Source organism: Branchiostoma lanceolatum, chromosome 11 (genome assembly GCF_035083965.1).
Source record: "Branchiostoma lanceolatum isolate klBraLanc5 chromosome 11, klBraLanc5.hap2, whole genome shotgun sequence".
NCBI classification, from domain to species: domain Eukaryota; kingdom Metazoa; phylum Chordata; class Leptocardii; order Amphioxiformes; family Branchiostomatidae; genus Branchiostoma; species Branchiostoma lanceolatum.
Window position 1 is genome coordinate 15,514,410 of NC_089732.1, and position 24,956 is coordinate 15,539,365.

The following is a 24,956-nucleotide window of genomic DNA, read 5'->3' on the forward strand; positions in this document are numbered from 1 at the left end:
TGAATATAACGTGCTTTAGTTTTTAGAACATGACCCCGAGTGGGGCAAGATAATTTTCAAAGCGCTGATGCTCTGTTTTCATGGTTGAATTATTCTATCAAGATCAATGGCGTGAAATATGATAAGGAAACCGAACTGAGGTAGGTAAGAGTCCATACAAAAGTTAGGACCTAATAATAAGTGCAGAAGTAGGTGGCAAATAGATTTGTGTATGTTCTTAGACCTGCAGAATTAATCATTAAAGCTTGCCTCATTCGGGGTGAATTCTGAACAAAACTACATTGATAGGCTAAACCCCAACTTGTGCACTTAAGTCCAGTCTTCAGACAAATATACATACAATTCAATTTTCTGACGTAAAAGTGCCCTGGAAACCCATCATAGCCCCCTGTAATAGAGCCACATGTTCTGTTCTTATCTAATTTTAATATATACCATTGATCATTTGATTAACATTATCTATCATTATCATATTCGCTGTATTACTTTGCTATATTTTGAATGATTTATAATCAAAGTTGATACGTATAAACCGGGAAGGGGCTAGTAGAAGCTATTTACTTTTTTCCCTCCTCTTGAACCTGTTTTTATTTATTGCTTATCGTATTATGTATTATAGATTTTCCTGGTGTACAAACAAATAAACAAACTAGAGTTCCACGAACTCATTATCTTCGCCAAATAATCAAGGCTTGTTGTGGAGAGTGATTAATATTTACATGCTTATCACCCCCTGCAAACTTGATCATACACCATACCGTTTGAAAGTTATGATGGGGGGGGGGGGGGGAGAATGAGTCCAGTCTAGATAGGGATAAAAATCATTTGGTGGTACAGGACTAGTATATGTGTATAGTGTGCTGATATATGTTATAACTGGTCATCAAAAAAATTGAAAGTTATGATTAAATGGTACAGTCAATATATATGAATAGAATAAATCTTTATTCTATATCATACACATTTTGCAAGACATAGTACATGTTACTTTTCCATACGGTGCTAGGTAATACCTAGCAGTGGTGCAGTTTTGGTGCAGTGTACTCTCTGAGCAGAGGAGTGGGTCCGGCTGGTTATTCACATGTTTTTAGGTGTTTTGTAAGGCTTTCTATTTTGTTCCCATTCCGTTATGTCTCAACCCGTGTGTTGGACAAAAATGCCGAAATTGAACACTTTAAAAACCAACCGAACCCACACATCTGCTTGAATTGTAGTGAGACTGCCGCATTTGTTTATTTATGTACCCCATCTGTTTATTTATGCTTCTAGGCAAGGCCTTCTGCTGGCCTGTTTCGGGAACCCTGTCACATGCCCCATTATGGAATGTAATGGATTAACAATTATCCTGACTAATTATGCAGATTAGCCCCTGTTTGCTATAATTAGACATCGATTGTGCAAAGCACCATCTGAGCTCTCTACATACAAAACTTCACGACAATCTCTTCACCCCTTCTCAAGTAATACGTGTCCGAATGTCAAAACAAAAACACCCACTGCAGTTCTGAACAAGCCGCTAGGGGGCCCAAACTTACAAAACTTACTTCTTGTGGCATGAAATATCTACCACCCAAATATCATGACCATAGCACTTTCAGAAAATATGCCAGTAAATTTTGAAGCTCCGCTGCAGTACTTTAGATACTTGCTAGAAGGCCGATTATCGAACTTGACCTTCCTTTCCGTAAACCCTACCCATCTACTTAATATCATGCAGATCCATCAACAGCTTCTTGAGTTATATTGTCCACAAGAAAATACACATCCTTACAAAGCCCGCTGCAGTACCGACGGAAAATGCCAGGAGAACCATTTTTGAACTTGACCTCCGTTTTTACAACATCTACACACCTGCAAAAAATCATGAAGATCCATCAACGTTTCCGTCACTTTTTTTGCCTACATACAAACGCACGAAAATTAAAAGTCCGCTGCAGTACTGTTGAAAACGCATGGTGAACCATTTTTGAACTAGACCTTCCTTTGCACAACCACTACACACCTACCAAAAATCATAAAGATTCATCAAAGGTTTCTTGAGTTATGCTCTTGACATACATACAGACCCACCAAACAGCTGGCTCAACCGAAAACATAATCTACCCCGAGAACTATAGTACTCGGCGAAGATAACAAACTATTTGTCCCAGTGGATTGCTGGCAACCGGAAGGGTACCTCTCGGTGTACTCACGGTTAGGTCACGGCGTCTTTTTGGCCACGGGGCCCGGGTAAAATTTAAGTCAGAACATAATTTCTGACCCGCCGTGCCCCAAAATAGCCCGGTAGCCGCAGGGTGCCCCACGGGGACACGTAGGGGTCACGCCAGAATGGCGGCCCGGGAACTACCCGGCAGGACCCCTTTTTTCAATTGTGACCAAAGCATGTGGCAGGATTGTTGAAAACGTTTTCCTGTTTCATCAACCTGGCTACATTTAAATGCAATGTTACATCTTTGGCAGGTTAAGGAGGATGAAAAAGCGTATATAGCTTATACTTGGTCCTCCTCGTCTATACTATCAGACTTGATTATAAATTATACATTGTAGATAATGTAGTAAAGTAATACATCGCATATGATAACGATAGATAATGATAATCAAATAATCAATGGTATAGATTGAAATTAGATAAGAACCGAACATGTGACTCTACTAAAGGGGGCTACGATGGGATTTCGGGCCACAAACGTCAGAAACGAGGTGATTATATATTTGTCGGAAGACTGTTCCATATTTTGACATATTTGCATTTTACGAAGAACAGTGCTAATGATGTGCGGACGAGAGGAATATGGAGTTTCTTCGCCTGGTAGTCTAGTTGACAGTCAAGTGCCCTATCGTTTGAATGCTAAGTTTGAACATTCCGATAAAGAGATTGATTTTTAGACCTATGTCATTGGTCTACAATGCTTTAAGTATGGGGTGGGGGGGGCGTAACTTTGGTCAGCTATAACTCCGTAACCATGAATGAGAAAATAAAGCGGTTTCATTCCTCCAATACCTACCAAGTGCTAGTGCCCTATCGTTTGAATGTTAAGTTTGCAAATTCCGATAAAGAGATTGATTTTTAGACCTGTGCAATTGGTCTATAATGCTTTAAGTATGGGGTGGGGGCGTAACTTTGGCCAGCTATTACTTCGTAACCATGAATGAGAAAGTAAAGCGGTTCCATTTCCTCAAATACCCACCAAGTGCCCTATCGTTTGAATGTAAAGTTTGAAAATTCCGATTGAATTTTAGACCTGTGCAATTGGTCTATAATGCTTAATGGTTACGAAGTAATAGCTGACCAAAGTAACGCCCCCACCCCATACTTAAAGCATTATAGACCAATTGCACAGGTCTAAAATCCAATCTCTTTATCGGAATGTTCAAACTTAACATTCAAACAATAGGGCACTCGGTAGGTATTGGAGGAATGAAACCACTTTATTTTCTCATTCATGGTTACTGAGTTATAGCTGACCAAATTTACGCCCCCCACCCCGTACTTAAAGCATTATAGACCAATTGCACAGGTCTAAAATTCAATCTCTTTTTCCTGAATTTTCAAACTTTGCATTCAAAAGATAGGGCACTTGGCGGGTATTTGAGGAAATGGAACCGCTTTACTTTCTCATTCATGGTTACGGAGTAATAGCTGACCAAAGTTACGCCCCCCACCCCATACTTAAAGCATTACAGACCAATTGCACAGTTCAAAAATTCAATCTCTTTATCGGAATGTTCAAACTTTACATTCAAACGATAGGGCACATGGCGGGTATTGGAGGAAATGGAACCGCTTTACTTTCTCATTCATGCACTGCACGAAATGGCCTCGTTTCCCGGCGTATACGTACCGGTATTTTTTTGTATTTGTGTCGGATACTGACGGATACTGACGGATACATGCGGATTCGTGTAAGATATCCGACAATTTCCGCACCGGTATATGGAATATTTCCGGAAGAATCCGAAAGTAAGGTATTTTCGACGAATACGGAGCCGTACACTGCACGGAAATGCCACCGATCCTGACGGATACGAACAGGAAATTTTCTGTATTTTTGGCGGATACTGACGGATCCGACTAAATGCGCACTGGGATATGGAATATTTCCGGAAGAATCCGAAAGTAAGGTATTTTCGACGAATACGGAGCCGTACACTGTACGGAAATGCCACAGATCCTGACGGATGCGTACAGGGATTTTTCTGTATTTTTGGCGGATACTGACGGATACTGACGAATCCAACCTAACGGATCCGAAAATTTCCGCACCGGGATCGGAATATTTCCGGAGGAATCCGAAAATGAGGTATTTTCGACGGATACGGAGCCGTACACTGTACGGAAATGCCAGAAATCCTGACGGATACGTACAGGAAGTTTTCTGTATTTTTTTAAAGAAAATTGCGGATACTGACGGATACAAGCGGACTGTGATCCGGAACCTCAGATCCGGAGGAATACAAAAATAGGAATTTTCGACGGATATGGGGCCGTACATTGCACGAAATTGCCCAAGATCCTGACAGATACGTACAGTATGTATTTGCCACGGATACAGACCGATCCAACATACAGACTTTCTACAATCTTTGACATATTGTGACTCTGAATATGTTTGTATTTGCCACGAATATGTACAAATAATACACACAAAGTTTGATAGAATGGTTGATTATTCATAAATACGCGTGCATTCTTAATTTAACGATACCCAAAACATTATTATTCAATGGCAGGAAGTTTTGGGAAAGCCTGAATGTAACATCATTTCATATTTCAACATATATGCATTTCTAAGTTCAAAAACTATCAAATACAATACGGAAGTTCTATGTGGCTAAATAATCCATTTCGTTTAAGACAGGCCGAGGGACATCCACATACTCAAAGCACCTCTGCATATGCAGGTTAATGTCGGTAAAATGGGGTTGTGTAAGCACAATTGTTGTAAAATGTATTACAATTAACAACCATCACATCATGGTGGTAATATTTACTGCCGTATAGTGCACTTGGACCAAAAATTTCTACATGTTCTACATATTCTACTAAAGTAATGAAAGCCTTATTTGTGGCCAGTTCTTCGTCTAAAAGATATCAGATACAAATAATTTCAGATACAGAGGTTGAAAATAGAAACTTCAAAGTAACATTATACTGTCTGAAAAACTCCCATGATGACACGCCACATTTTACACGTAAGTAGTATATGCCGTGGAACTGCATGTGTATAATCGTCCTCTCCCCATTCTATGACTACATCTGAGTTCACTTCTTCCATGCACTCTTGGTAAGGTACAGGCAAGGCTGATTTCTTCTGTATGTAGCATGTTGGACTCAGCTTGGAGTTCATCTTGTGATGAACCAGTTCCTATATGATAAAACCAAATGATGAATAAATATCAATTCACATACTTAGTATTTAAGTAACATGTCACATGATTTTGACATAACTGTGATCAAGGAGGTTATATAGACTATATAACCTCCTTGCTGTGATGGGCTTCGTTTCATCACAGCAGCTAACGAAAAGCAAGGGACAATGGGTATCCATCATGCCTGTCTCAGCTAACATTGAAGTGTACCGATGATGGACTTAAGCCTTACCGAAGGAGCCTGAGGTACTCTGAGCATCTGACAGCTGATTGCTTTGTTCCAAGCCAAGCTAAGGTCCTCACAACATGTGCTGCATTTGTGAAGGAAGTATATCCGATGCTGTATAGGATATATATATAAAGGGAATCAATGACAAATATTAAGCATATCACATAATCACATTTGTAAAAAATGATTCTGGCATCGTTTAATTGAATACGTAAAACTTACATTCATAACTTGAATATGATATTGATCAAACATGTACAGCTACAACTTAATGCAATAATCACTGAAACACACTACTACCTCCACATAAGTTCCAGCTCACTATCCACAAACTGTGGGACCTTTGTGGGACAAATACTTATGACATTCTCTTCCGTTACAGGATATCTTTAATTATCTTTCCCTCAATCGCTTGCTATGTTGTATCTAAAACGTTAACCATACACAAATGTCTGTTGACCATTGGCAAGAACGAACAAATTGAAAGCTATAAATTTCCTAGATCCTAACGGTGTAGAAGTGCAGGTCGACTGGACAATTCTTAATGTCATGCAAATGCGATGATATGTCAAGCCACAATAGGAGGATAACCGACGTTCAAACTAGTTAGAAACAGGAATTTTCCAATTTGTACTTACCAAAGGGCAGTCCCTCTAAATGATGAATCGACTCCCTACCAACTTTACAAGGGGGAGGGGGGCGACGAATATTGCATGCACGAAGAAGACTACTTCGCAATGCCGCGCGTTTGAGTTTACACCGAATCCCCTTCGACTCTCAAGTCACTAAAAATCACTGGTCGACCATGGTAGACTCTGACGATGCCATGTTAAGCACAGAGAGTGATGAAACGCCGTTCTTGTCTCCGTGCTGTTCACCGACAAAACCGTTTCTCGCGCCTGACGTCATGACACGCAGTGTCTTGTGGGAGATTGGACACGAATCTGTATTCCGGAAACGTCAGGATTTGTCGGAATTGTTGGATCAGAGGTGCATCGGATCCAATCGGAAACGTTCCGTATCTGCTATGATGCACGATTGCGGATCCGCTTGATTTTTCAGGATCTGAGATCATGCCGTGCAGTTTGTATTTGTTGGTTAGGATCCGAAGCAACTACCGACAAACAAACAATCCGATTATCTCTGCCATATTGACAAATATCTGAAAACGAAGGATCCGCGCAAATATCCTCAGGTATCCGAGGCGCATCACGGATCCAGACGTATACGGCGTCGGAAATGCCGGATCTGAGCTGTACCTGGTATTTGTCTGAATTTGCTTGGAAACGTTCCGTATCTGTACCCGAAACGTATGAAGGATCCAGACGTATACGGCGCCGGAATTGTCGGATCTGAGGTGCATCGGATTCAATCGGAAACGTTCCGTGTCTTCTATAATGCATAATTCCGGATCTGCTGGATTCGTCAGGAAATGATATCATACCGTGCCGTGTGTATTTATTCGTCAGGATCCGAAACAACTGCCGACATACAAACAATTCGAACATTCCAAATATAAAAAACGAGGGATCCGCACAAATATTTTCGGGTATCCGAGGCGCATCACGGATCCAGAGGAATACGGCGTCGGAATTGGTCGGATCTGTGGGCACCTTAGTATCCGAGCAGTGAACTGGGATTTTTCCGGATTCGCTCGGAAACGCCATGAGGCCCGATTCCGGATACGTCGGATCCGTCAGGATACGTGGCCATTTCGTGCAGTGATGGTTACGAAGTAATAGCTGGCCAAAGTTACGCCCCCACCCCATACTTAAAGCATTATAGACCAATTGCACAGGTCTAAAAATCAATCTCTTGTATAACATTGTGTATTCTGTGCTTGTTCGCCTTAGATCTATGGACAGCGTCGCCAATCGAGAGAGAAGTACAATAAAGGCATTTAAGTTCGCGTGGTTTTTAGTTCCCTCTATGGCAAAAATGGAGTGCTCGTAGTGGTTTTAAGTTTGCGGTAGTGCTATAGTCACATACTGCTACAGTATTGGACAAAAATGATCCCAATGGTTTTAAGATCGCGGTGCAACGGTCGCCGCAAAAACCGCCAACATAAAACCACCATGTGCACGATGATTTCTGCATTTACAGTATTCGGTGTGCAGGTAGGCTATGTGTACTCTCCAAGCAGATCTATGGGTGGCAAGGCATGCAGTATCAACACTGGGATGGCTTTTGGTTGGTTGGTCCATTTGATATTGCCTTGCCAACGATACATGTAGATCTGATAGGAGATTAGTCTTTGTGTATTCTCCAAGCAGAGGTTTCGGTCAGGGACTGCATGAGATAGTAGTGGTAGCGATTCCTAATTTAATAATGGCTGACTTCCCTTACCTCTGCATAGAAACCCCACCACAGCGGGGTATCCTTTCAAAATCGGGGAAGACAGGCAGCCGTTAGAAATCCCGACCAAAACCTCTGCTTGGAGAAAAGTCTATGTATATACTTTCAGCAGTTGCGTTTCTTTTTTATAGATAGAGCTGCGTTTATATGAATTTCTTGGTATATTTGTTTTCCTTGTAGGTTTGATTTCCTTTCGACAGTCAAGTACTTTTTTTACCCAAATGTGCTTCTTTCAAGAGTTGGATTACTTTTAACAGATGCATTGTACTCTTTCATCCGCCAGCGCGCTGCCTTTAACTTCCTAATTCTTGATTTGATTTGAGTCTGCTGCAAGTCCGGATCAAATTCCATGGATGCTATGGCCCGAGTTCGATCCTAGGGGTCGACTCCAGCTCGGACATGTTGTAAAGGATTGCATTCGTCATTGCGGATGGTGACGTAAAACCGGCGGCCCCGTGTATGAGGGAGTCTGCGGCATAAGCCTCAAACGCCAAACCTCTGCAAGTAAAAGAACCCAGCACACTTATCGAGAAGAATAGGGGTGAGCCGGTGTGCTTGGCCAAAAACGTGAGCCGTGGCGAAGCCGCATTGCACTACCACTAGCTACTTGAAAAAGCATCATGCTTCACCTTAATTGAGGATGACTGCAAGTCCGTGGAGTTTAACGCTGTTATAATCCTCCTGTCTCGTGTATCTGATAATCTGATAATTTTCTCGCTTTCCTTTTTAACTTTCACGTTTTCCCAACAAATGACGATCACTACAAAAACTCCCATTTGAAGAGTTTGGTAACCACTGGCCGGAAGAAATTTTCTCTGAGCACTTTTTGATCCTTTTTTAAGCTTCTGAAGGGGAAAGTACACATTAGCTAAATAGTCGTCAAAGTGAGGAGGGAAAATATAACTTGATTTAGCACTATGACAAGATAGAGTAAGCCTTGTAATGAGAAAAGTTTCAAAAGGCCACGTTTTCGAAATGTTACATCTTCTACATTGTCTCCAGAGGCCCCATAAGTTTAATGAGTTGTTTAGGAAAATGAACTCAAAAGACGTGTCTCTGTGTCTACGGCTGTGAACGATAAAACACAAGAAGCCGTGGACAGAAGTAGAAGTCGTGGTTTTCGAATTTGACCTTTGCACAGCTACTCCTCATACAACATATAATGTTCTTGTGTATTCTGCCAAAGTACTAGCTCTGGATTGATACAAGCAATTGTATGTCAACCTGTAACTGGTATATACAAAACTATATATACTATACTAGACAGGCAACAATTGCGAGCAACTACGCCAGATAACTTCACCCATCTTCTCTCAATGCGAAAATGGACTCAAATGGATTCTATAATTGAATTGTACAAAATGTCTTGGGACTGTTCCTAAGGAACCTCCAGTTCAAAAACACTGCATTAACCCTATCCAGACTGGGGGGGGGGGCTTAAAGTGCCCGCGCCAACTTTGACATCGTATTACTGCCGAACGATGTATGCTAGGACAACCAAACTTGGTGACTTTTCCTAAAATTTTGTTGGCAACAATTTTATAATAATGGTTTAAGTTTATCATTTTTTCATGTTGCCATGGCAACGGGTTTCTGACTGGCATTTTATGCAAAAATCATTAATATTTTGAAAACTATGATATTTCTCGGGTTTTCTTGCACAACTACACTAGTTTTCCTTCATGTATAACATAACATGTAATTAGATGTAACTTTCCTGATTAAATATTCATAATTTATGCTAATTTGATGACGAAATCAGCCAAAATCCAAGATGGCGGACTGTATCACTATTTCAGGTATCAGCAGGCTTTTTCGCCCTTAAAATCGTCAATACCTGACATTGTCTTTATCAGAAACATTTAGATTAACGTTTTTAGTCTATTTTCAGCGTCCTTTGGGGTCATAAGTGGAAAAAAAGGATTTTTAAAAATTTCAAAATGGCCGATCCAAGATGGCGGATCCCAAGGGATCGCTAACAGCACATGACGCCATTCTATGACGTCATTTTGACGTCAACGTACCTACCATTGACGTTGTATGTCTTTGCATACCTTAAAATGAATAATACAAACCGTTTTGTTTAATTCCTTTAGATATTACGGGAATTCCCTATTTAGCCAATAAAATCACATCGATGACGTCATAATTACGTCATATTACGTCATAACGTCACCAAAATTACAGGAATTATAAAACTTGACGTGAATATCACTCCCTACAAATTTGGTGATGATACATCATACCGTTCGGAAATTATGAGGGGGGGCCGAATCAGCCCCCCCCCCCAGTCCCAGATATACCAAAAAAGCCCAGTCTGGATAGGGTTAACAATAACAAAAAGACTGAGTGACTCTTCTGTCTTCTGGCATGTTATCTGTCCGTCCAATTTGTACTCTTTCTAGCTGCCGCTGGAGCCTGGAAGAAGCTAGTTTATAGGGGTAAGGAAAGCATTGGGGTTGCCAGGGGAAGGGGTGAGACTACCAGCCATTGGGACACTAGAAGGCATTGTCCTTGTCCAGTCCCTGATAGGTTGGAGGGCGTGCGATGGCGACGTCTTCAGGGGCAGGGCTACCATCATCCGGGGCCTCAGTAGCCATTTGCTCCTCAAGGTAGAACCGGGCCACCGCTTGCTCAACCATGTTTAGGTACTTCTGCTTGCTTTCCTCGCTGGCTTTTGGCTTGTACACGGTAACGAAAATGGCGAGGCCAAGAAACACCACAGCCAGCGCGATCAACGCCCAAGGCCATTGATCCTGGGTATGGTCGTCCTGAAAGAGGAATTCGTCTGAATTAAGTGCATGCCACAACTATAATATGATATCGTCTACTATGCAATAAAGCCACAGAATCATATGGCACTCCCCCAATCTGCACTACCAAAAATCTTTTTTTTCTATTTCTTATTTTGAGAATTTTTTTATGTTTTTTATATAAAGAAAAACAAGAAAATTCAAGAAACCTTCTGCGAAATTCTTTGTTTATCAATACTTACACAACGAAATGTATTCTTTTTTTTTCTGAAGTTGGGAAAATATTACAAGCATGATGTTCCCCAATAAGAATTTTCCAGAAAAATAAAAAAAAAATTTCTTCCTCAATTTACTATGAGATGTGTTTTTTGTTTGGTCAAATGTGGTATTCTTAATGATTCTTTCCTTAAAGACCATGCTTGTACTATAAAATCACCCAATAAATTCGGCTAACGTAAACTACCAGAGTCAGTCTGCTACTGACTGTCGTGGTGTTCACATCGGCGGAGGCCTGGCTAAGACAGTCATCACCAATACGAGTTACATGTACTCTCAAAAAACGTTTGAAATGTAGAGACAACAGATAAGGAATTCATGTATTATTGTACATGAAGAAGTTAGCTTTTTGTAACCCAATATATAAATGACAACACTGGCCAAAATATCCTGCTGTTTGGTAGTATAAGTAAAGACATTAGCGCACAGTTCATGTGCAGTTCTACCTTACATTAGTTCTACAGAGCTCCAGTCTATATAACTGTCTTTAAGAATACCATGTAGGCCCACAGCTACAAGTCATATTTGCGGACACACAACTATCAGACATTTGAATTCAACTGTGAGGAGGGCATTTCCAAGTTGCAAATATACAGTTAGACATTTTGAAACAACTTTGACAGGCCGATTTGAAAGTTTATTTTTGAACACAAGGTTGATTTTCTAAAGACTGAAAGTTGTTTAGACTATGTAGTTTTGTTACAATCATTCTGTGTCATTCTGTATTGTTTCATAATGTTATTTTGAAAACCAGTAGAAAAAATATTTGAATCTTGTTCACCAGTATTATGCTAATCTTCTCCTGCCATTGTTTCAAGCCAGAGACAGTCTGGGATTTTTATGTGTTTATGTAGTTATGGGGGCCAATCCACCTTTCAAACTGCAGCAAGGCCACAGTGGGAAGCACTTCCTGAATTAGTTTATGGTTCAGAACCCTGGGTCCATATTCTCGATTTTTAAGATATTTTTCCTTGGAAATTTTATTCTACTGGAATAATTTTCTTGGAACTTTTTTGGTTTAAGAAAAAAATTATTGGATGCAATTCTTGTTCGTGATTAAAACAGGGATTCTTGTTTGTGCTTAAAACAGGCATTCTTGTATACAGAATAATATTCTTGCTGACAGAAAAATGTCTTTGTAGAAGGAAAAACAAGAAAAATAAGAAAAACGATGTTTGGTAATGTGGTCAGAAATGTTTTAACATACACATGTTATTAAAGACCTGATCACTTCGTAATGCAGTCCTGATTCTGGTATTCAAATGTGATTTTGTTATGTGAGTGTGGAAGGGGGAGGGTAGATTTTTTGATAAATGTATTGTAATTTTCATTCTATAATGTCTCCATGGCTCAAGTGATAAGCAATGCCACTGCTTTGTCATATTGATAACAATCTGTGGATACAGAGGTCAAGGTTTGGATTCCGTACTTGGATATGGCGTAAGAGATTGCATTTGTTATTTCTTAAGCCTACGTTTCCACGATTTGTATGATTTGCAGTACGGGAATAGCTAGACTACCTTAGACTTTGGCAAATGTGGTATAAAAACATTGGAAATGATGGGCAGAGAAATTCCCTGTATTATTCTGAATGTCAATTAAATAGATTGCAACTGTCAATCAAAATGATAAATGTGGATCTCATTGGGCAGACAGGAATATCAAAGCACATACATTATGCAAATAATGACCTCATTTGCATAACCAATGAGAACATGCTATAATTTCTTAAGGGTAAATGAGATGACATTATAAATTACCGGAACCTGGTGTAAATTATACTAAACTGCTTATTTATCTTACCGCTGCTAGGAAGAGAGCACCCACACACGTTAGGGTGAGGAAGATCACCCAGGACAGGTTCCGAAGCCACGCCCACCCAACCGACCTGTCCACCACCTCGGGAAGGTCAATACCTTGACCATCTGCGACGAGCAGGATACTGTAGTGTACAAGTACAATGTCCATCAACATTTAGTACTAGCAACTACAAAATAACGTTACACCAAGAGACACACGGACAAATTGCACCGAAAACATATTTAACCTTCTTGCCAAATCCATTAACATGCTCATCAACATAATTACTAGCAGAGGTCGTCTACAGCAAAATAACGTTGCACCAACGAATCAATCGATGGATGAAGTTTAATGAATTAACTGGGTTTTTTTGAGGGGGGCGTACACGTTCTTTCGGTTCCTTGGTTTCAGTTCCTAGTTACTTATGAGCAGAGTAGATTGGAATCTTCTTCAACAAGATTGGCAACATAAAACGAAGTTGCCATGGCAACGGTGGTTAATTTTTTTGTTTACATGCATAAATTATATCAGTTGATTACTTAGTACCTTCTCTACCCAAATAACACAAGTTGTCTTATGTATAAAAGTATTGTTTTCACAAAAAAGGATATTGTACCAAATTATGTAGATGAGACCCTCATATGCAAGATTTATGTCGAAAAATGGCCAAATTTACTAAACTTCCAAATGGGAGCTAGGTAATGATTGCAAATTTAATGAGATGGAGGGGTTGGTTCAGCTGCTGTAAACAACTTTGGTAGACTGGCAGATGTAGCAAACAATAAGGCAAAATGATAAAAAGACTCGTTTTACACACATTGCACTGCAGCACAGGTGTCGGTGCTTAAAGATGCGTTTCCAAAGTATTTACGTTATATACAGTCACATTGAACAGCATCACAATGTGGTCCCAAACGTACAAAATTTCCCAAAGAAGGCATTAGACTAAGATTACCTCTTTTCAGGTACACAAGGCAGGAAGCAGAGGCAGCAGAACTCGGTTCGCACGAACATCTCCCGCTCCTCCACAGTGAAGTAGTCGCAGCCCCCGAACAACCAACCGTCACCCCAGATTACCGCCATTGTCGTGTTCAATCGACACCACACAAGAATATCTGCGTACACGCCTCGTTGGTAATAGCCGTTCGGTTCGCGCTTGAGCACTACTGCCTATGACGTTGAGCGTTCGAACAGCAGACCCCCTCTTGCGGACAGGACCATATTGCAGCAGATTTTACCTTTGACCCCATTATCACATGTGCCGCGCTCGTTGTATGTCGAGGAAAATAACGCTGAGAATAGAGGAGCAAATGCCGCTTTTGTTTTCAAAATGATTACGCCAGGACTAGAGGTGGGCTCTGGCAGTTTCGCAAGGTAAAGAATGGTAAGTTTCTTGCGTTATTCCATTGCAAAACGTACGTACTGTCGGAAAATAAGGCTTCTTGCAAGTTGCATGTGCTCGGCGAAATAATTTGTTACGTGGGAGGGGGGATTGTGTATGTACCGGTGCACGTTTGTACCTGTATCAATACAGTTCATTTTCGTATTCGTGTGCAAGTAGTCACAATACACCACTATTATGTGAATGCATGGTAAATATTTACATAGGTGTTGTTGTAGGAAGCCATTACGGTAGTGTAAGGGGAGTGTGGCTTCTTCATAATTTTTTTCAATCCGAGAGTCTCCTTTATTTGCATGTTCAGGTAAAAGGTGACAAAGAATATGCAATGTACATGGGCATGGACCATAGATACACAAAGTAGTGCACAGTACTTATTCAAGTAATAGGAGTGCTAGTGTTCTTCTGTACAAATGTGACACCAGCTTTAGTCTAGAGATCCAATGGCAATTCTGGACTATACAATTGTATTACCACTGAGCATAAAATGGACTAAAACATGTATTACCATACATACATGTATTCTTGGTAATACATAATATTACTATACATCTGTTACCACTGAGTGACTGAGCATAACATGGACAAAGTAGTCAACAGTACTTAGTCAACAGTACTTATCTAATAATAAGTTATTCAAGTAATTTCTTCTGTGCAAATTTCCATGAGCTTTAGCCTGGAGATCCAATGGCAGATCTGAACTAAACATGTATTACCACTGAGCATAAAATGCTGTTACACTGTGATTGTTTAAAGTAGAAAAAAACACAATTTTTTTCATGTTACATTGGAAGGAAACTACATATTTCTTTGTTAAGTATATGCAATTCAATTAAAGAGCCTGCACAAACATTATGAAATTCATATTTGCAGGGAATTCTTTCACAACCTCTTCTGGTGAGGGGTTGGCTGAGGCACACACCCCACACGTGACGGACATGTCATTAGGAGATGGCGCTCTAGTAGGATCTTAATGCCCTTCAGTTTGTCAGCAATGCTGGTGGTGGACCTGGCCAGGGAGTTGAACTGCTTGCTGTTGCTGTCTCTTCCCTTTCCCCTTCTGCTAACCTCATGTCAGCCTTGCATATGTCACACCAAAGGCAGGGATGTGTACCTGTAAGTACAAATGAGGAATTGAATTTATGTATATTTTTTATCTGGAATACCAAGGAAGATCATCAGTGTTGTGCTCAACACCTGAATAACTTTTTCTAACTATAAACATGCTTTGGTCACAATTGAAAAAAGGGGTCAGTCCTGCCGGGTAGTTCCCGGGCCGCCATTCTGGCGTGACCCCTACGTGTCCCCGTGGGGCACCCTGCGGCTACCGGGCTATTTTGGGGCACGGCGGGTCAAAAATTATGTTCTGACTTAAATTTTACCCGGGCCCCGTGGCCAAAAAGACGCCGTGACCTAACCGTGAGTACACCGAGAGGTACCCTTCCGGTTGCCAGCAATCCACTGGGACAAATAGTTTGTTATCTTCGCCGAGTACTATAGTTCTCGGGGTAGATTATGTTTTCGGTTGAGCCAGCTGTTTGGTGGGTCTGTATGTATGTCAAGAGCATAACTCAAGAAACCTTTGATGAATCTTTATGATTTTTGGTAGGTGTGTAGTGGTTGTGCAAAGGAAGGTCAAGTTCAAAAATGGTTCACCATGCGTTTTTCAACAGTACTGCAGCGGACTTTTAATTTTCGTGCGTTTGTATGTAGGCAAAAAAAGTGACGGAAACGTTGATGGATCTTCATGATTTTTTGCAGGTGTGTAGATGTTGTAAAAACGGAGGTCAAGTTCAAAAATGGTTCTCCTGGCATTTTCCGTCGGTACTGCAGCGGGCTTTGTAAGGATGTGTATTTTCTTGTGGACAATATAACTCAAGAAGCTGTTGATGGATCTGCATGATATTAATAAGTAGATGGGTAGGGTTTACGGAAAGGAAGGTCAAGTTCGATAATCGGCCTTCTAGCAAGTATCTAAAGTACTGCAGCGGAGCTTCAAAATTTACTGGCATATTTTCTGAAAGTGCTATGGTCATGATATTTGGGTGGTAGATATTTCATGCCACAAGAAGTAAGTTCTGTAAGTTTGGGCCCCCTAGCGGCTTGTTCAGAACTGCAGTGGGTGTTTTTGTTTTGACATTCGGACACGTATTACTTGAGAAGGGGTGAAGAGATTGTCGTGAAGTTTTGTATGTAGAGAGCTCAGATGGTGCTTTGCACAATCGATGTCTAATTATAGAAAACAGGGGCTAATCTGCATAATTAGTAACGTCAGGTTATGCAGATAAAACACGTGACTCGGTGAGCAGTGGATCATATATATGTTGCAGACAGTTTGTGTGGAACCCCTGTCTCTACGAAGGGGTGGACTCTCTGCGCCGTTCGCTAAACACCTGTTCTATGTATATAACATGACGTCATAGAAGTTGCGAATTCCTCATTCCTCGACAAAGACTGGAGTTGGACGGTCACAAATTTGCGGAAGTCCAATTTTTCTGTTGGAAATTACAGTTCAAATTCGCTTCAGAATGATTTCTTCCAACACAGATGAACTTTCAAGCTAATACATTGTACTGAATCGCAAATACGCTTTTTCATTAAACATAGTGATAAACCATAGGATAAAGAATACTCCACAAGAATACTGTACAAAGAAATACAAATGCAACGAAGCTCAAAGCTAGAGTCCAGTAGCCATGAGAAAGACCTTGGGATAACTACAGACCGTGAGCTGTATTTTGAGAAGCATGTGACTTTGGCCGTATCTAAAGCCAACAAAATGGCAGGTTTGCTCTGGAGAACCTTCTCCCACATCGACAATGTCATGTTTGTTACATTATAAACAGCAATTGTGAGGCCTCACCTCGAATATGGCGCACCAATATGGTCACCCGGTACCTGGAAACTGGTGGAAATGGTGGAAAATTTGCAGAGGAGAACTACCAAGAGGGTACCAGGCCTACGAGATTTCACCTATAAGGAAAGACTGAGAATACTGAAACTACCACCTCTGCCCTATAGAAGACTACGAGGGGACATAATCAACACCTTTAAATATGCACATGGGCTGTTGGACACCACCCCATGCATACCCGAGATACAATCTGAGGCTAGGACAAGAGGCCATAGCTTACGTCTAACAAGAACATTCACAAAAACAAACAGGAGGTTGCTATTCCTCAAACACAGGATAATCCCCTGGTGGAACGGACTCCCAGAAGATGTAATCAATGCTCCCTCAGTGAATGCCTTTAAAGCCAGATTCGACAGGTATATATGGAATGTCACCCTGTTAAGTACAACCACAGAGCATTGGAACACCCACTTAAACGTACCCACCATGACCGTCGAGTGAAAAGGAATTCAACAATGAAGACCGGTCTAAACTGGAACAGTCCTACCTGACCAAAAATTCTACTCTACTGTACTTGCATTATGCGTTATTCTACAACTACATGTCCCCTTTCTTGTTTTCACCTCATTTGAGAAGGAACAGTGTTACGAGAACATTTTTTTTGCGAAGTCTTGTAAGTAATTGTGTACTTTCCTCCAATAGTTCACTGATATTTCATAATGAGATGTACATATCTGATTTCCATCATCAGGAAGTTATACAAGCTAGAGTGGAGTTAGTTTTCACTGCCAATAATGTATTCTGCAACTTATACTTAGTATGTCTTTCAGTTTGTGTGTTGATACTATAATAATATTGAGTAGCTGTGACAGTATATTTCAGAGCTTGTAAAACTTAAAGCAAGCTGTTGACGACTTTAACAGTGGCCTTTGTACATTGATAACCCAGCATTTTACTTGTAAACAAATATGTAACAAAATACAAACCATACTAGAATATACTAGAATCAAGCATTTGCGCTTTAGCGGCAAATACAGACAGGTTTGGTCCAAGAGTCAAGCAATATTCTGGAGGAATTTCAGAATTTGGGGGGGGGGGATTTTTCCTATAGATATTGCCTTTAGGCACAAGATTGTTTTAACGAATTTTGGCTTCATTTGAAGGTTGATGGCTCGTGTGTTCTTAATGTGAACAATAGGAATGATAAGTTTGTCATGTAGATAAATCATGTAGAATATTGAAGGAAACGAATCATTTGCGTTTGACCAGTATATTTTTCTAGGACCCCAAAATATGATGATAGCCATCTGGCCAAACCGGAAGCTAGCTATAACATAATTAGCTTCACACGGCTATAAAGCACTATCCACAGGTCGTGCGCAGTTAGTTGATTAGATTTGATTGGCACACGTGGGGCACTTAACATACTATCATGCTGGTCGTGACCCACACATTTCAGGACACTTAGTAAAACATAGGCCCTACAAATCAGAAACCAATAAATACGCTAAATGAAAAAGCAGAATGCCGTAGAATACGACCTAACTATCAGTCCTCATCGATAGTCTGGTATATTTACTAGCCGCCAGGATGTTTACTTGTCTGGGGCCAGGTCCAGACATCTCAGGTGAGACTAATGCTTGCGTTACAACGATATTAATCTCATTAGGTCAGATAACCAAAGGGGTGAAAGACTCTAGAGTGAGGTTAATCTCATCAGACAGATGACCAATCCGGAGTGACATCACCCATGACAACCAAAAGCGCATTTTTCCGACCAATCACAAGCCAGAATATCCTGGCAAGTGACCAATCACAGGCCACTGCGTACAGCGTGATGCCTTTGTAGCCTTGGAAGGTTCACTCTTCGATCAACTACCAGCATGGCAAGATCGATATGTCTCCGTCTCCACGAGACCCGCTTGCCGCCCTTGTACCTTGTGCATCCGCCCGGACTCTAACCCCTGTCCCTCGCCGTAAGGTTCTTCCATGTAGCACCAAAGTGGTTCTGATCTAACCTCCTTGGTCGCGCGGTTCAGCCAGCCGTAAGAGTCATGGATTAACAGTAGGAGCCAGTCCGTATGCCATCGATATGAACTATGGCGTGATGCCTCGGCCTTTCCCACGACATTCGACAGTAAGTACTAGTACTTCTCGATACTGTACTGTGTGACTTAAGCGTCTTGTTAAAGCTGTGTTTAGCGTGTCTACATGAAGCTTTATGTAACGTTAAGATGGTAACAATTCACTATGTAAAAAGTTCTCTAATTTGCCTGAACGACACATCGCAAACTTTCAACTGTATAGGACAACTTTGTTCTTAGAAATTCATGCGTCTGTGCGGGACCTAAGCATTGAACAATGCTTTGCAGGAAATGTTTGTCGTTCTAACATGGTTGGAACTTGGAACGTATTTGTTGGTTGGAAAATTTGGTCGATGTATGCACTTTTCATCTCAGCTGCCCACAATTGTATGTCACAATCCCCCTTGTCATGCTATTGGACTTAAATCGTTTGTGTTTTGCAGCAATGGTGATGGGGCACCATTGACTTATATGTCTGGAAGTGCGCACAGTGTTACTTAAGTGCGAGAATTCGAAGGGCAGCAAGTATCAGTCAAAGAAGCTTCTATGTGACAACATCCGGAGCCTAAAGGACACGCCACATTTGACAAGGTGAGCATTACCTGTGATGTATTGTTTGACAGCTAGCTCTGCTTAGCATTATTTGATGTTGATAGGATTCATTATGAAAACGGATCTGTAATTACTTATTAGGTATGCATAATACGTACATTTGCACTGGTCCTCAGTTTAATACATCTTGTGTTTGAATTTTTGGTCAAGCACAAATTTTGTAACAGGTGACAAGCTCTAATTGTATTTCACACATTTCCAATACCATTTGTGCCTTTTGTGTTTGTACCAGCTGATGTCTGTGAGCACATCCTGACCCTGTTGCAGAACTTGAAGAGAGTGAAGACAGGAAATTGAGGAGACTGGATTAACACCAGTGTGAGTAGAATCTGTACAGCTTGAACTTAGAATTCGGTCATCAATTATACTGTTAATGCATTGAAGTTTGCGTGGTTTTAATTTCGCAATGGGTAGAAAATGTGTTCTCGGTGGTTTCAAATTTTAAGTTGAAACAATTGTAGCGTTTCAGAAACCAAGTTAGTTTCAAATGCGTCTTGTTCGTGTACAATATACAGTACGTAGCGCTTCAAGTAGACAAGGGGCTAGGAGGGAAAAGAATGTTATGATGATTTGTAGTGGTTTGATTAGAACAAAGCAAGAAGACGTTATTCTGGCTGTTTTGTCCTAATTCCTGTGTAATTTGTATTCTCTCAGGACTTCTGCTGAGAGGTCATCGTCCAACGCCAAGTACGCCATCTCCACGATGACGTCCAGAAGACCGGTGCTCGTGTGTTCGCCCTGCCAGAGGACTGACATGTGACAGGCTTGATGGGAAGTTATCAATTTGTGATGTTGCATTGATAACTTTAACTGAAAGTATGATTCCCTCCGTGTAGCTGAGACATTATCGGCAGTGCTAGTCACAATCTTTTGGTTGGTGGTAGGGTGCTTGACGTTTTTTGTTGACATCCTGAGTGGTGTTGTTGGTAGGGGGTTGGGGCATTTTGTGAGTGGTAGCTACTTTTGCATACAGCCAGCTTCAGCCAGTTTCTGTGCTGTACAGATCCAGTATGTGACTGGTTCAGTTCCTGTGATTGTGTTGATGGCTGAGATTGTTAGCGGAGTGATTGTGAAGTTCACAGTTTCCAAGAGAGGGGATTTTCCTGGTTCTGTTAGCTTATGACTGCTTGGATTCTTCTACCATCTGTTGTCCTTTCTGTTTATGTGGTGGTTAGTGGGTCGTCGGGAACCTAGACAATTACGTAATTTGCCTTGTGCTGTTATCTTGGAGTCCCGAACCATAGATATCGGCACAGGGCCAGAAAAAAAGGCAGGTGGTTGGAGAGCCTGAGTAGTTGTGAGCTGACAGAACCAGGAAAATCCCAGATCTCTGAAAACACTGAACTTTGCAGTTACTCCGAGAGTAATCCCGGCCATCGGCATAGTTACAGAAACTGAATCTGCCATATATCGGGTTTGTATAGCGCAGAAATAGGCTGGGGCCCTGTGTGCAGAAGTAGACATTGCTTTTGAAATGTCGTAACTACTCATCAGCAACTTTACTCAGGGTGTCATCAAAATGTGCTCAACACCTTGTCATCCATCCAGAGATCATGATTCTATCTGCTGGCAATGCTTCAGGTGGACAGAAGAGATGGTAAAGGTACATTTCTAGGTTAAACCTAGAGCTGAAATGACAATCACAAATCAGGTTAACTTCCTGTCACGCCCCCAGCAGTCTGAAGATGAGGTTCTTGTCAATGACCTGTTATGGAATGCAAAGTGTACACTTTTACAGCAATCATGTATACATGGACATTGTACTATGTTATACTTAAGGGCACATTTCGAAGCTTGCGGGACCGAAAAAAATGATGTAAAAGACAGCAAAACACACAAATTGCAAAAAAGTACTTGTTACCATAAATAACGTATATTCTTGATATGCATTTTTCATTCTTTGTTTTCTGAAAAATTCTGGACGGTCCCTGTTTTGGAAATGTGACCTAGTAACCCTAGCTAGGGTTACTAACTAGATTCTAGTTAAGCTTACTATGTGTTCGGTACGTTCAAGTTTACTTTTTTTCTCGTCTTTTCTGTATTTCTCTTAATTTAGTAGATGCATTTGTGGTATGGAGGTAGTTTGTAGCCATCTATTCTAAGTCCTATTGTAATTTTGGCTACTTATTTCAAGGCTTAGGGCACACCAATTTAATTTCTTGGTTAACGGATTTTAAAAAAAAATTCTAGATTGGAAAATCAACATGAAAACAATCTCAGGAACGTTTGTACTTCGGTGCAGACAGTTTAAAGAAGTAAACAGGGTCAGGTGCAAGTTTTCACCTTGGCCTTCTGTTTTAATGATGTCCTCATGCTCATAAAAAAAACGTTAACCAAGAAATTAAATTGGTGTGGCCTTAGGCTGATGTTGGAGCACACACACAAACACAAACTAACACTCACATACTAATGCACACACACACAACACAAACACATTTACACATTAACTATCTGACACTAGCCACTATTCTACAAGCAGAAGATCGGCATGGCGACATAAAGAAAACGGGACAAAAAAGAAAGTCCGACAAAAACGCCTAAAGCGCGTTTTAAAAAAAAACAGCCGGAGCCGACCTCTGCTTGGAGAGTAATGTGACATTGCACTGTCAGACTTAATGAACGTTTACAACAACTGTTTTGTTTAGAAGATAAGAATGTCCTTTGTATCCATGCGCATACTGAAGGCAACGGTGGTCAAATTATGTACTGTACTTTGATGGCATCAAAATTTGTAGTATTTGTTCTAAATGCTATGAATTTGCCTGTTTACATTCTTTGCAATAAGGTCTTTAGTTCACGCTTTGCTTTTATATTTTGTGGCATCTGCATGTATCTAGTTGTACAAGACTGGCCACCTTGTCCAACAAAGATACATCAGAGCTTTGTGATATTTTCCTCAGTACACTATGCATTCCTGTTTTGTAAAAAAATGCAATCAAATAAACTGTTTAAAATCATATGTGTAGTTACTTCTTATTTACTATTATATTTTTTAGGAATATTTAAATGCTTTCTTCCTACCCACCCTCAAACTGGTATGAAATCGACGTTCTCTCTCCCTTTATCCTCCCTGACGTGATATGGATTTCCATCTCCCCTGAACTTCACCTCTCCCACCCAAGTTCAAGTCCCTCCCTTCTCAGACCCTTAACCCATGTCAAATGGATGGTCCCTCCTTTCCCAGACCCTTACTCGATGTTTAATGGATGACCCCCCTCTCCCCTTCAGACCTTCCTTCATATGAAATGGATGGTCCCGTCCCAGACCTTCCCCATGTGAAATGAATGATCCCTCTCTCCCTCAGGCCTTCATCCCATGTGAAATGAATAATCCCTACCGTTTAGGACCCTTAACCCGAGTAAAATGGATGGTTACTCCCTGTTAAGACCCCAACCCCATTGGACATGGATGGTCCCCCCCCCCTTTTCCAGACTCTTAACCCTTGCTAAATGAATGGTCTTTCCTTTTTAATACCCTCAACCCCGTGGATGCAATACTCTTTTTCCGTAAGGCGTAGACGGCATATTTTTATTCCTTATTAAAGCCATCTATAATCCGATTATCTTTTCTTAGTGTCGGTCACGTAGTTTGTAGCGAGGCTACCAGATTTTAGCGTAATACGTAGGTGGGTCTTTTGAATTTAGCGTAAAGCGTTGTAGGGACCAGTACCCCATGCAGACCCTCTGAGGTATCATACTTGTACCAAGGAGTTTTCTTTAAACTTCCTTGCATCTGCGTACATATCCGAATCGTTATTTGAGAAAAGATAATTGACATGTTGCAATGACTAGGAAGCCGATGACGATAATGGTGATGAACGTGAAAATTACATATCGTGCTGAGTGAGTTGATAATCTAGCACCGCCTCCAGTGTTTTCACTGGACTAGCCCAGATATAAGTCAGCCACAGACATTTCCCTCATCACATGACTGTTCTTTCTAGCCTGCCTCACACGTCTATTAGCTTCCCCGGCCCAGGTTCCAGTCACACTGTTTCAAACGTAGTGCTGGTGACAACGAAAGTAGCACTATCGTTTATTTGACGAAAACCCTACACGCTTTCACTCTATTCAAAGATAAAAAGAAAACAAGCAAAACAGCTCGGTACCCTCGCCGCATGTTCCGTAATCTACAAACACGACAAAATCCAAACAAAAGCGCACGTGGAGCGAGGTTGTATCGTTCCAACCACCTGTTGAAATTTACCAAACAGCGCCCAAGTGCCTTGTCGGTCGAAGTTTTTAATCACGCGGGTGAAATCTAGTTATCCTTCGCCAAAGTTTTAGCCAGAAATGCCCTCTGCAGTTCCATACAAGCAGCTAGGTGATCGTGAGCCAAACTTACACAACTTTCTTCCCGTCTCAAGAGCTATCCGCCACTCAGAAATCACTACCATAGCACATCAAGAACTTGAACTCAAAAACCTTTCCGCTGCAGGTAGCCGCTAAGAGGCTCATTATCATTTTCCTGATCCCACCAACCTAATAAATTTCATCACGATCCATGCAATGTCTATGGAGTTATACCGCGATCCCATTCGAACTCGGATAGTTAATACGTAATAGGTGATCGTGAGCCAAACTTACACAACTTTCTTCCCGTCTCAAGAGCTATCCGCCATTCAGAAATCACTACCATAGCACATCAAGAACTTGAACTCAAAAACCTTTCCGCTGCAGGTAGCCGCTAAGAGGCTCATTATCATTTTCCTGATCCCACCAACCTAATAAATTTCATCACGATCCATGCAATGTCTATTGAGTTATACCGCGATCCCATTCGAACTCGGATAGTTAATACGTAATAGGTGATCGTGAGCCAAACTTACACAACTTTCTTCCCGTCTCAAGAGCTATCCGCCATTCAGAAATCACCACCATAGCACATCAAGAACTTGAACTCAAAAACCTTTCCGCTGCAGGTAGCCGCTAAGAGGCTCATTATCATTTTCCTGATCCCACCAACCTAATAAATTTCATCACGATCCATGCAATGTCTATTGAGTTATACCGCGAACAAGCAAACCAACAAACACAATAGGTCCGAACAGCACCGAAGAAACCAAACAGCAGGCCCATTTTCGAACTTGACCTTTGTCTCCCCAACAGTAACTTACCTACCAAAAATCACCAACATCCGTCCATGGCATCAAGAGTTATATCGCCAACACCATCACTCCACATATCCCGACCAAAAATATAACCTTCTGCCTACGGCGAAATCA

The 24,956-nt window shown here is 41.1% G+C and overlaps 1 protein-coding gene and 2 long non-coding RNA genes across 3 annotated transcripts; 1 reads left to right on the plus strand and 2 right to left on the minus strand.

Annotated features, from left to right (window-relative positions):
* Positions 1-4,650: 4,650 nt before the first annotated feature.
* On the minus strand, positions 4,651-6,538 carry LOC136445181 (uncharacterized). The gene is made up of 2 exons (XR_010757382.1): positions 5,603-6,538; positions 4,651-5,366 (listed from the first exon to the last, which is right to left on the minus strand). It is a non-coding gene; the product is annotated as an uncharacterized lncRNA (long non-coding RNA).
* A 3,749-nt stretch (positions 6,539-10,287) lies between these two features.
* LOC136444680 (uncharacterized) lies at positions 10,288-13,917 on the minus strand. Its single transcript, XM_066442367.1, has 3 exons — positions 13,739-13,917; positions 12,787-12,925; positions 10,288-10,725 (listed from the first exon to the last, which is right to left on the minus strand). The coding sequence occupies exons 1-3, from the start codon at positions 13,864-13,866 to the stop codon at positions 10,453-10,455; spliced, it is 540 nt and encodes a 179-aa protein (XP_066298464.1). The 5' UTR covers positions 13,867-13,917; the 3' UTR covers positions 10,288-10,452.
* A 135-nt stretch (positions 13,918-14,052) lies between these two features.
* On the plus strand, positions 14,053-22,689 carry LOC136444681 (uncharacterized). The gene is made up of 5 exons (XR_010757304.1): positions 14,053-14,167; positions 15,056-19,173; positions 19,564-19,711; positions 19,965-20,050; positions 20,387-22,689. It is a non-coding gene; the product is annotated as an uncharacterized lncRNA (long non-coding RNA).
* Positions 22,690-24,956: the final 2,267 nt, after the last annotated feature.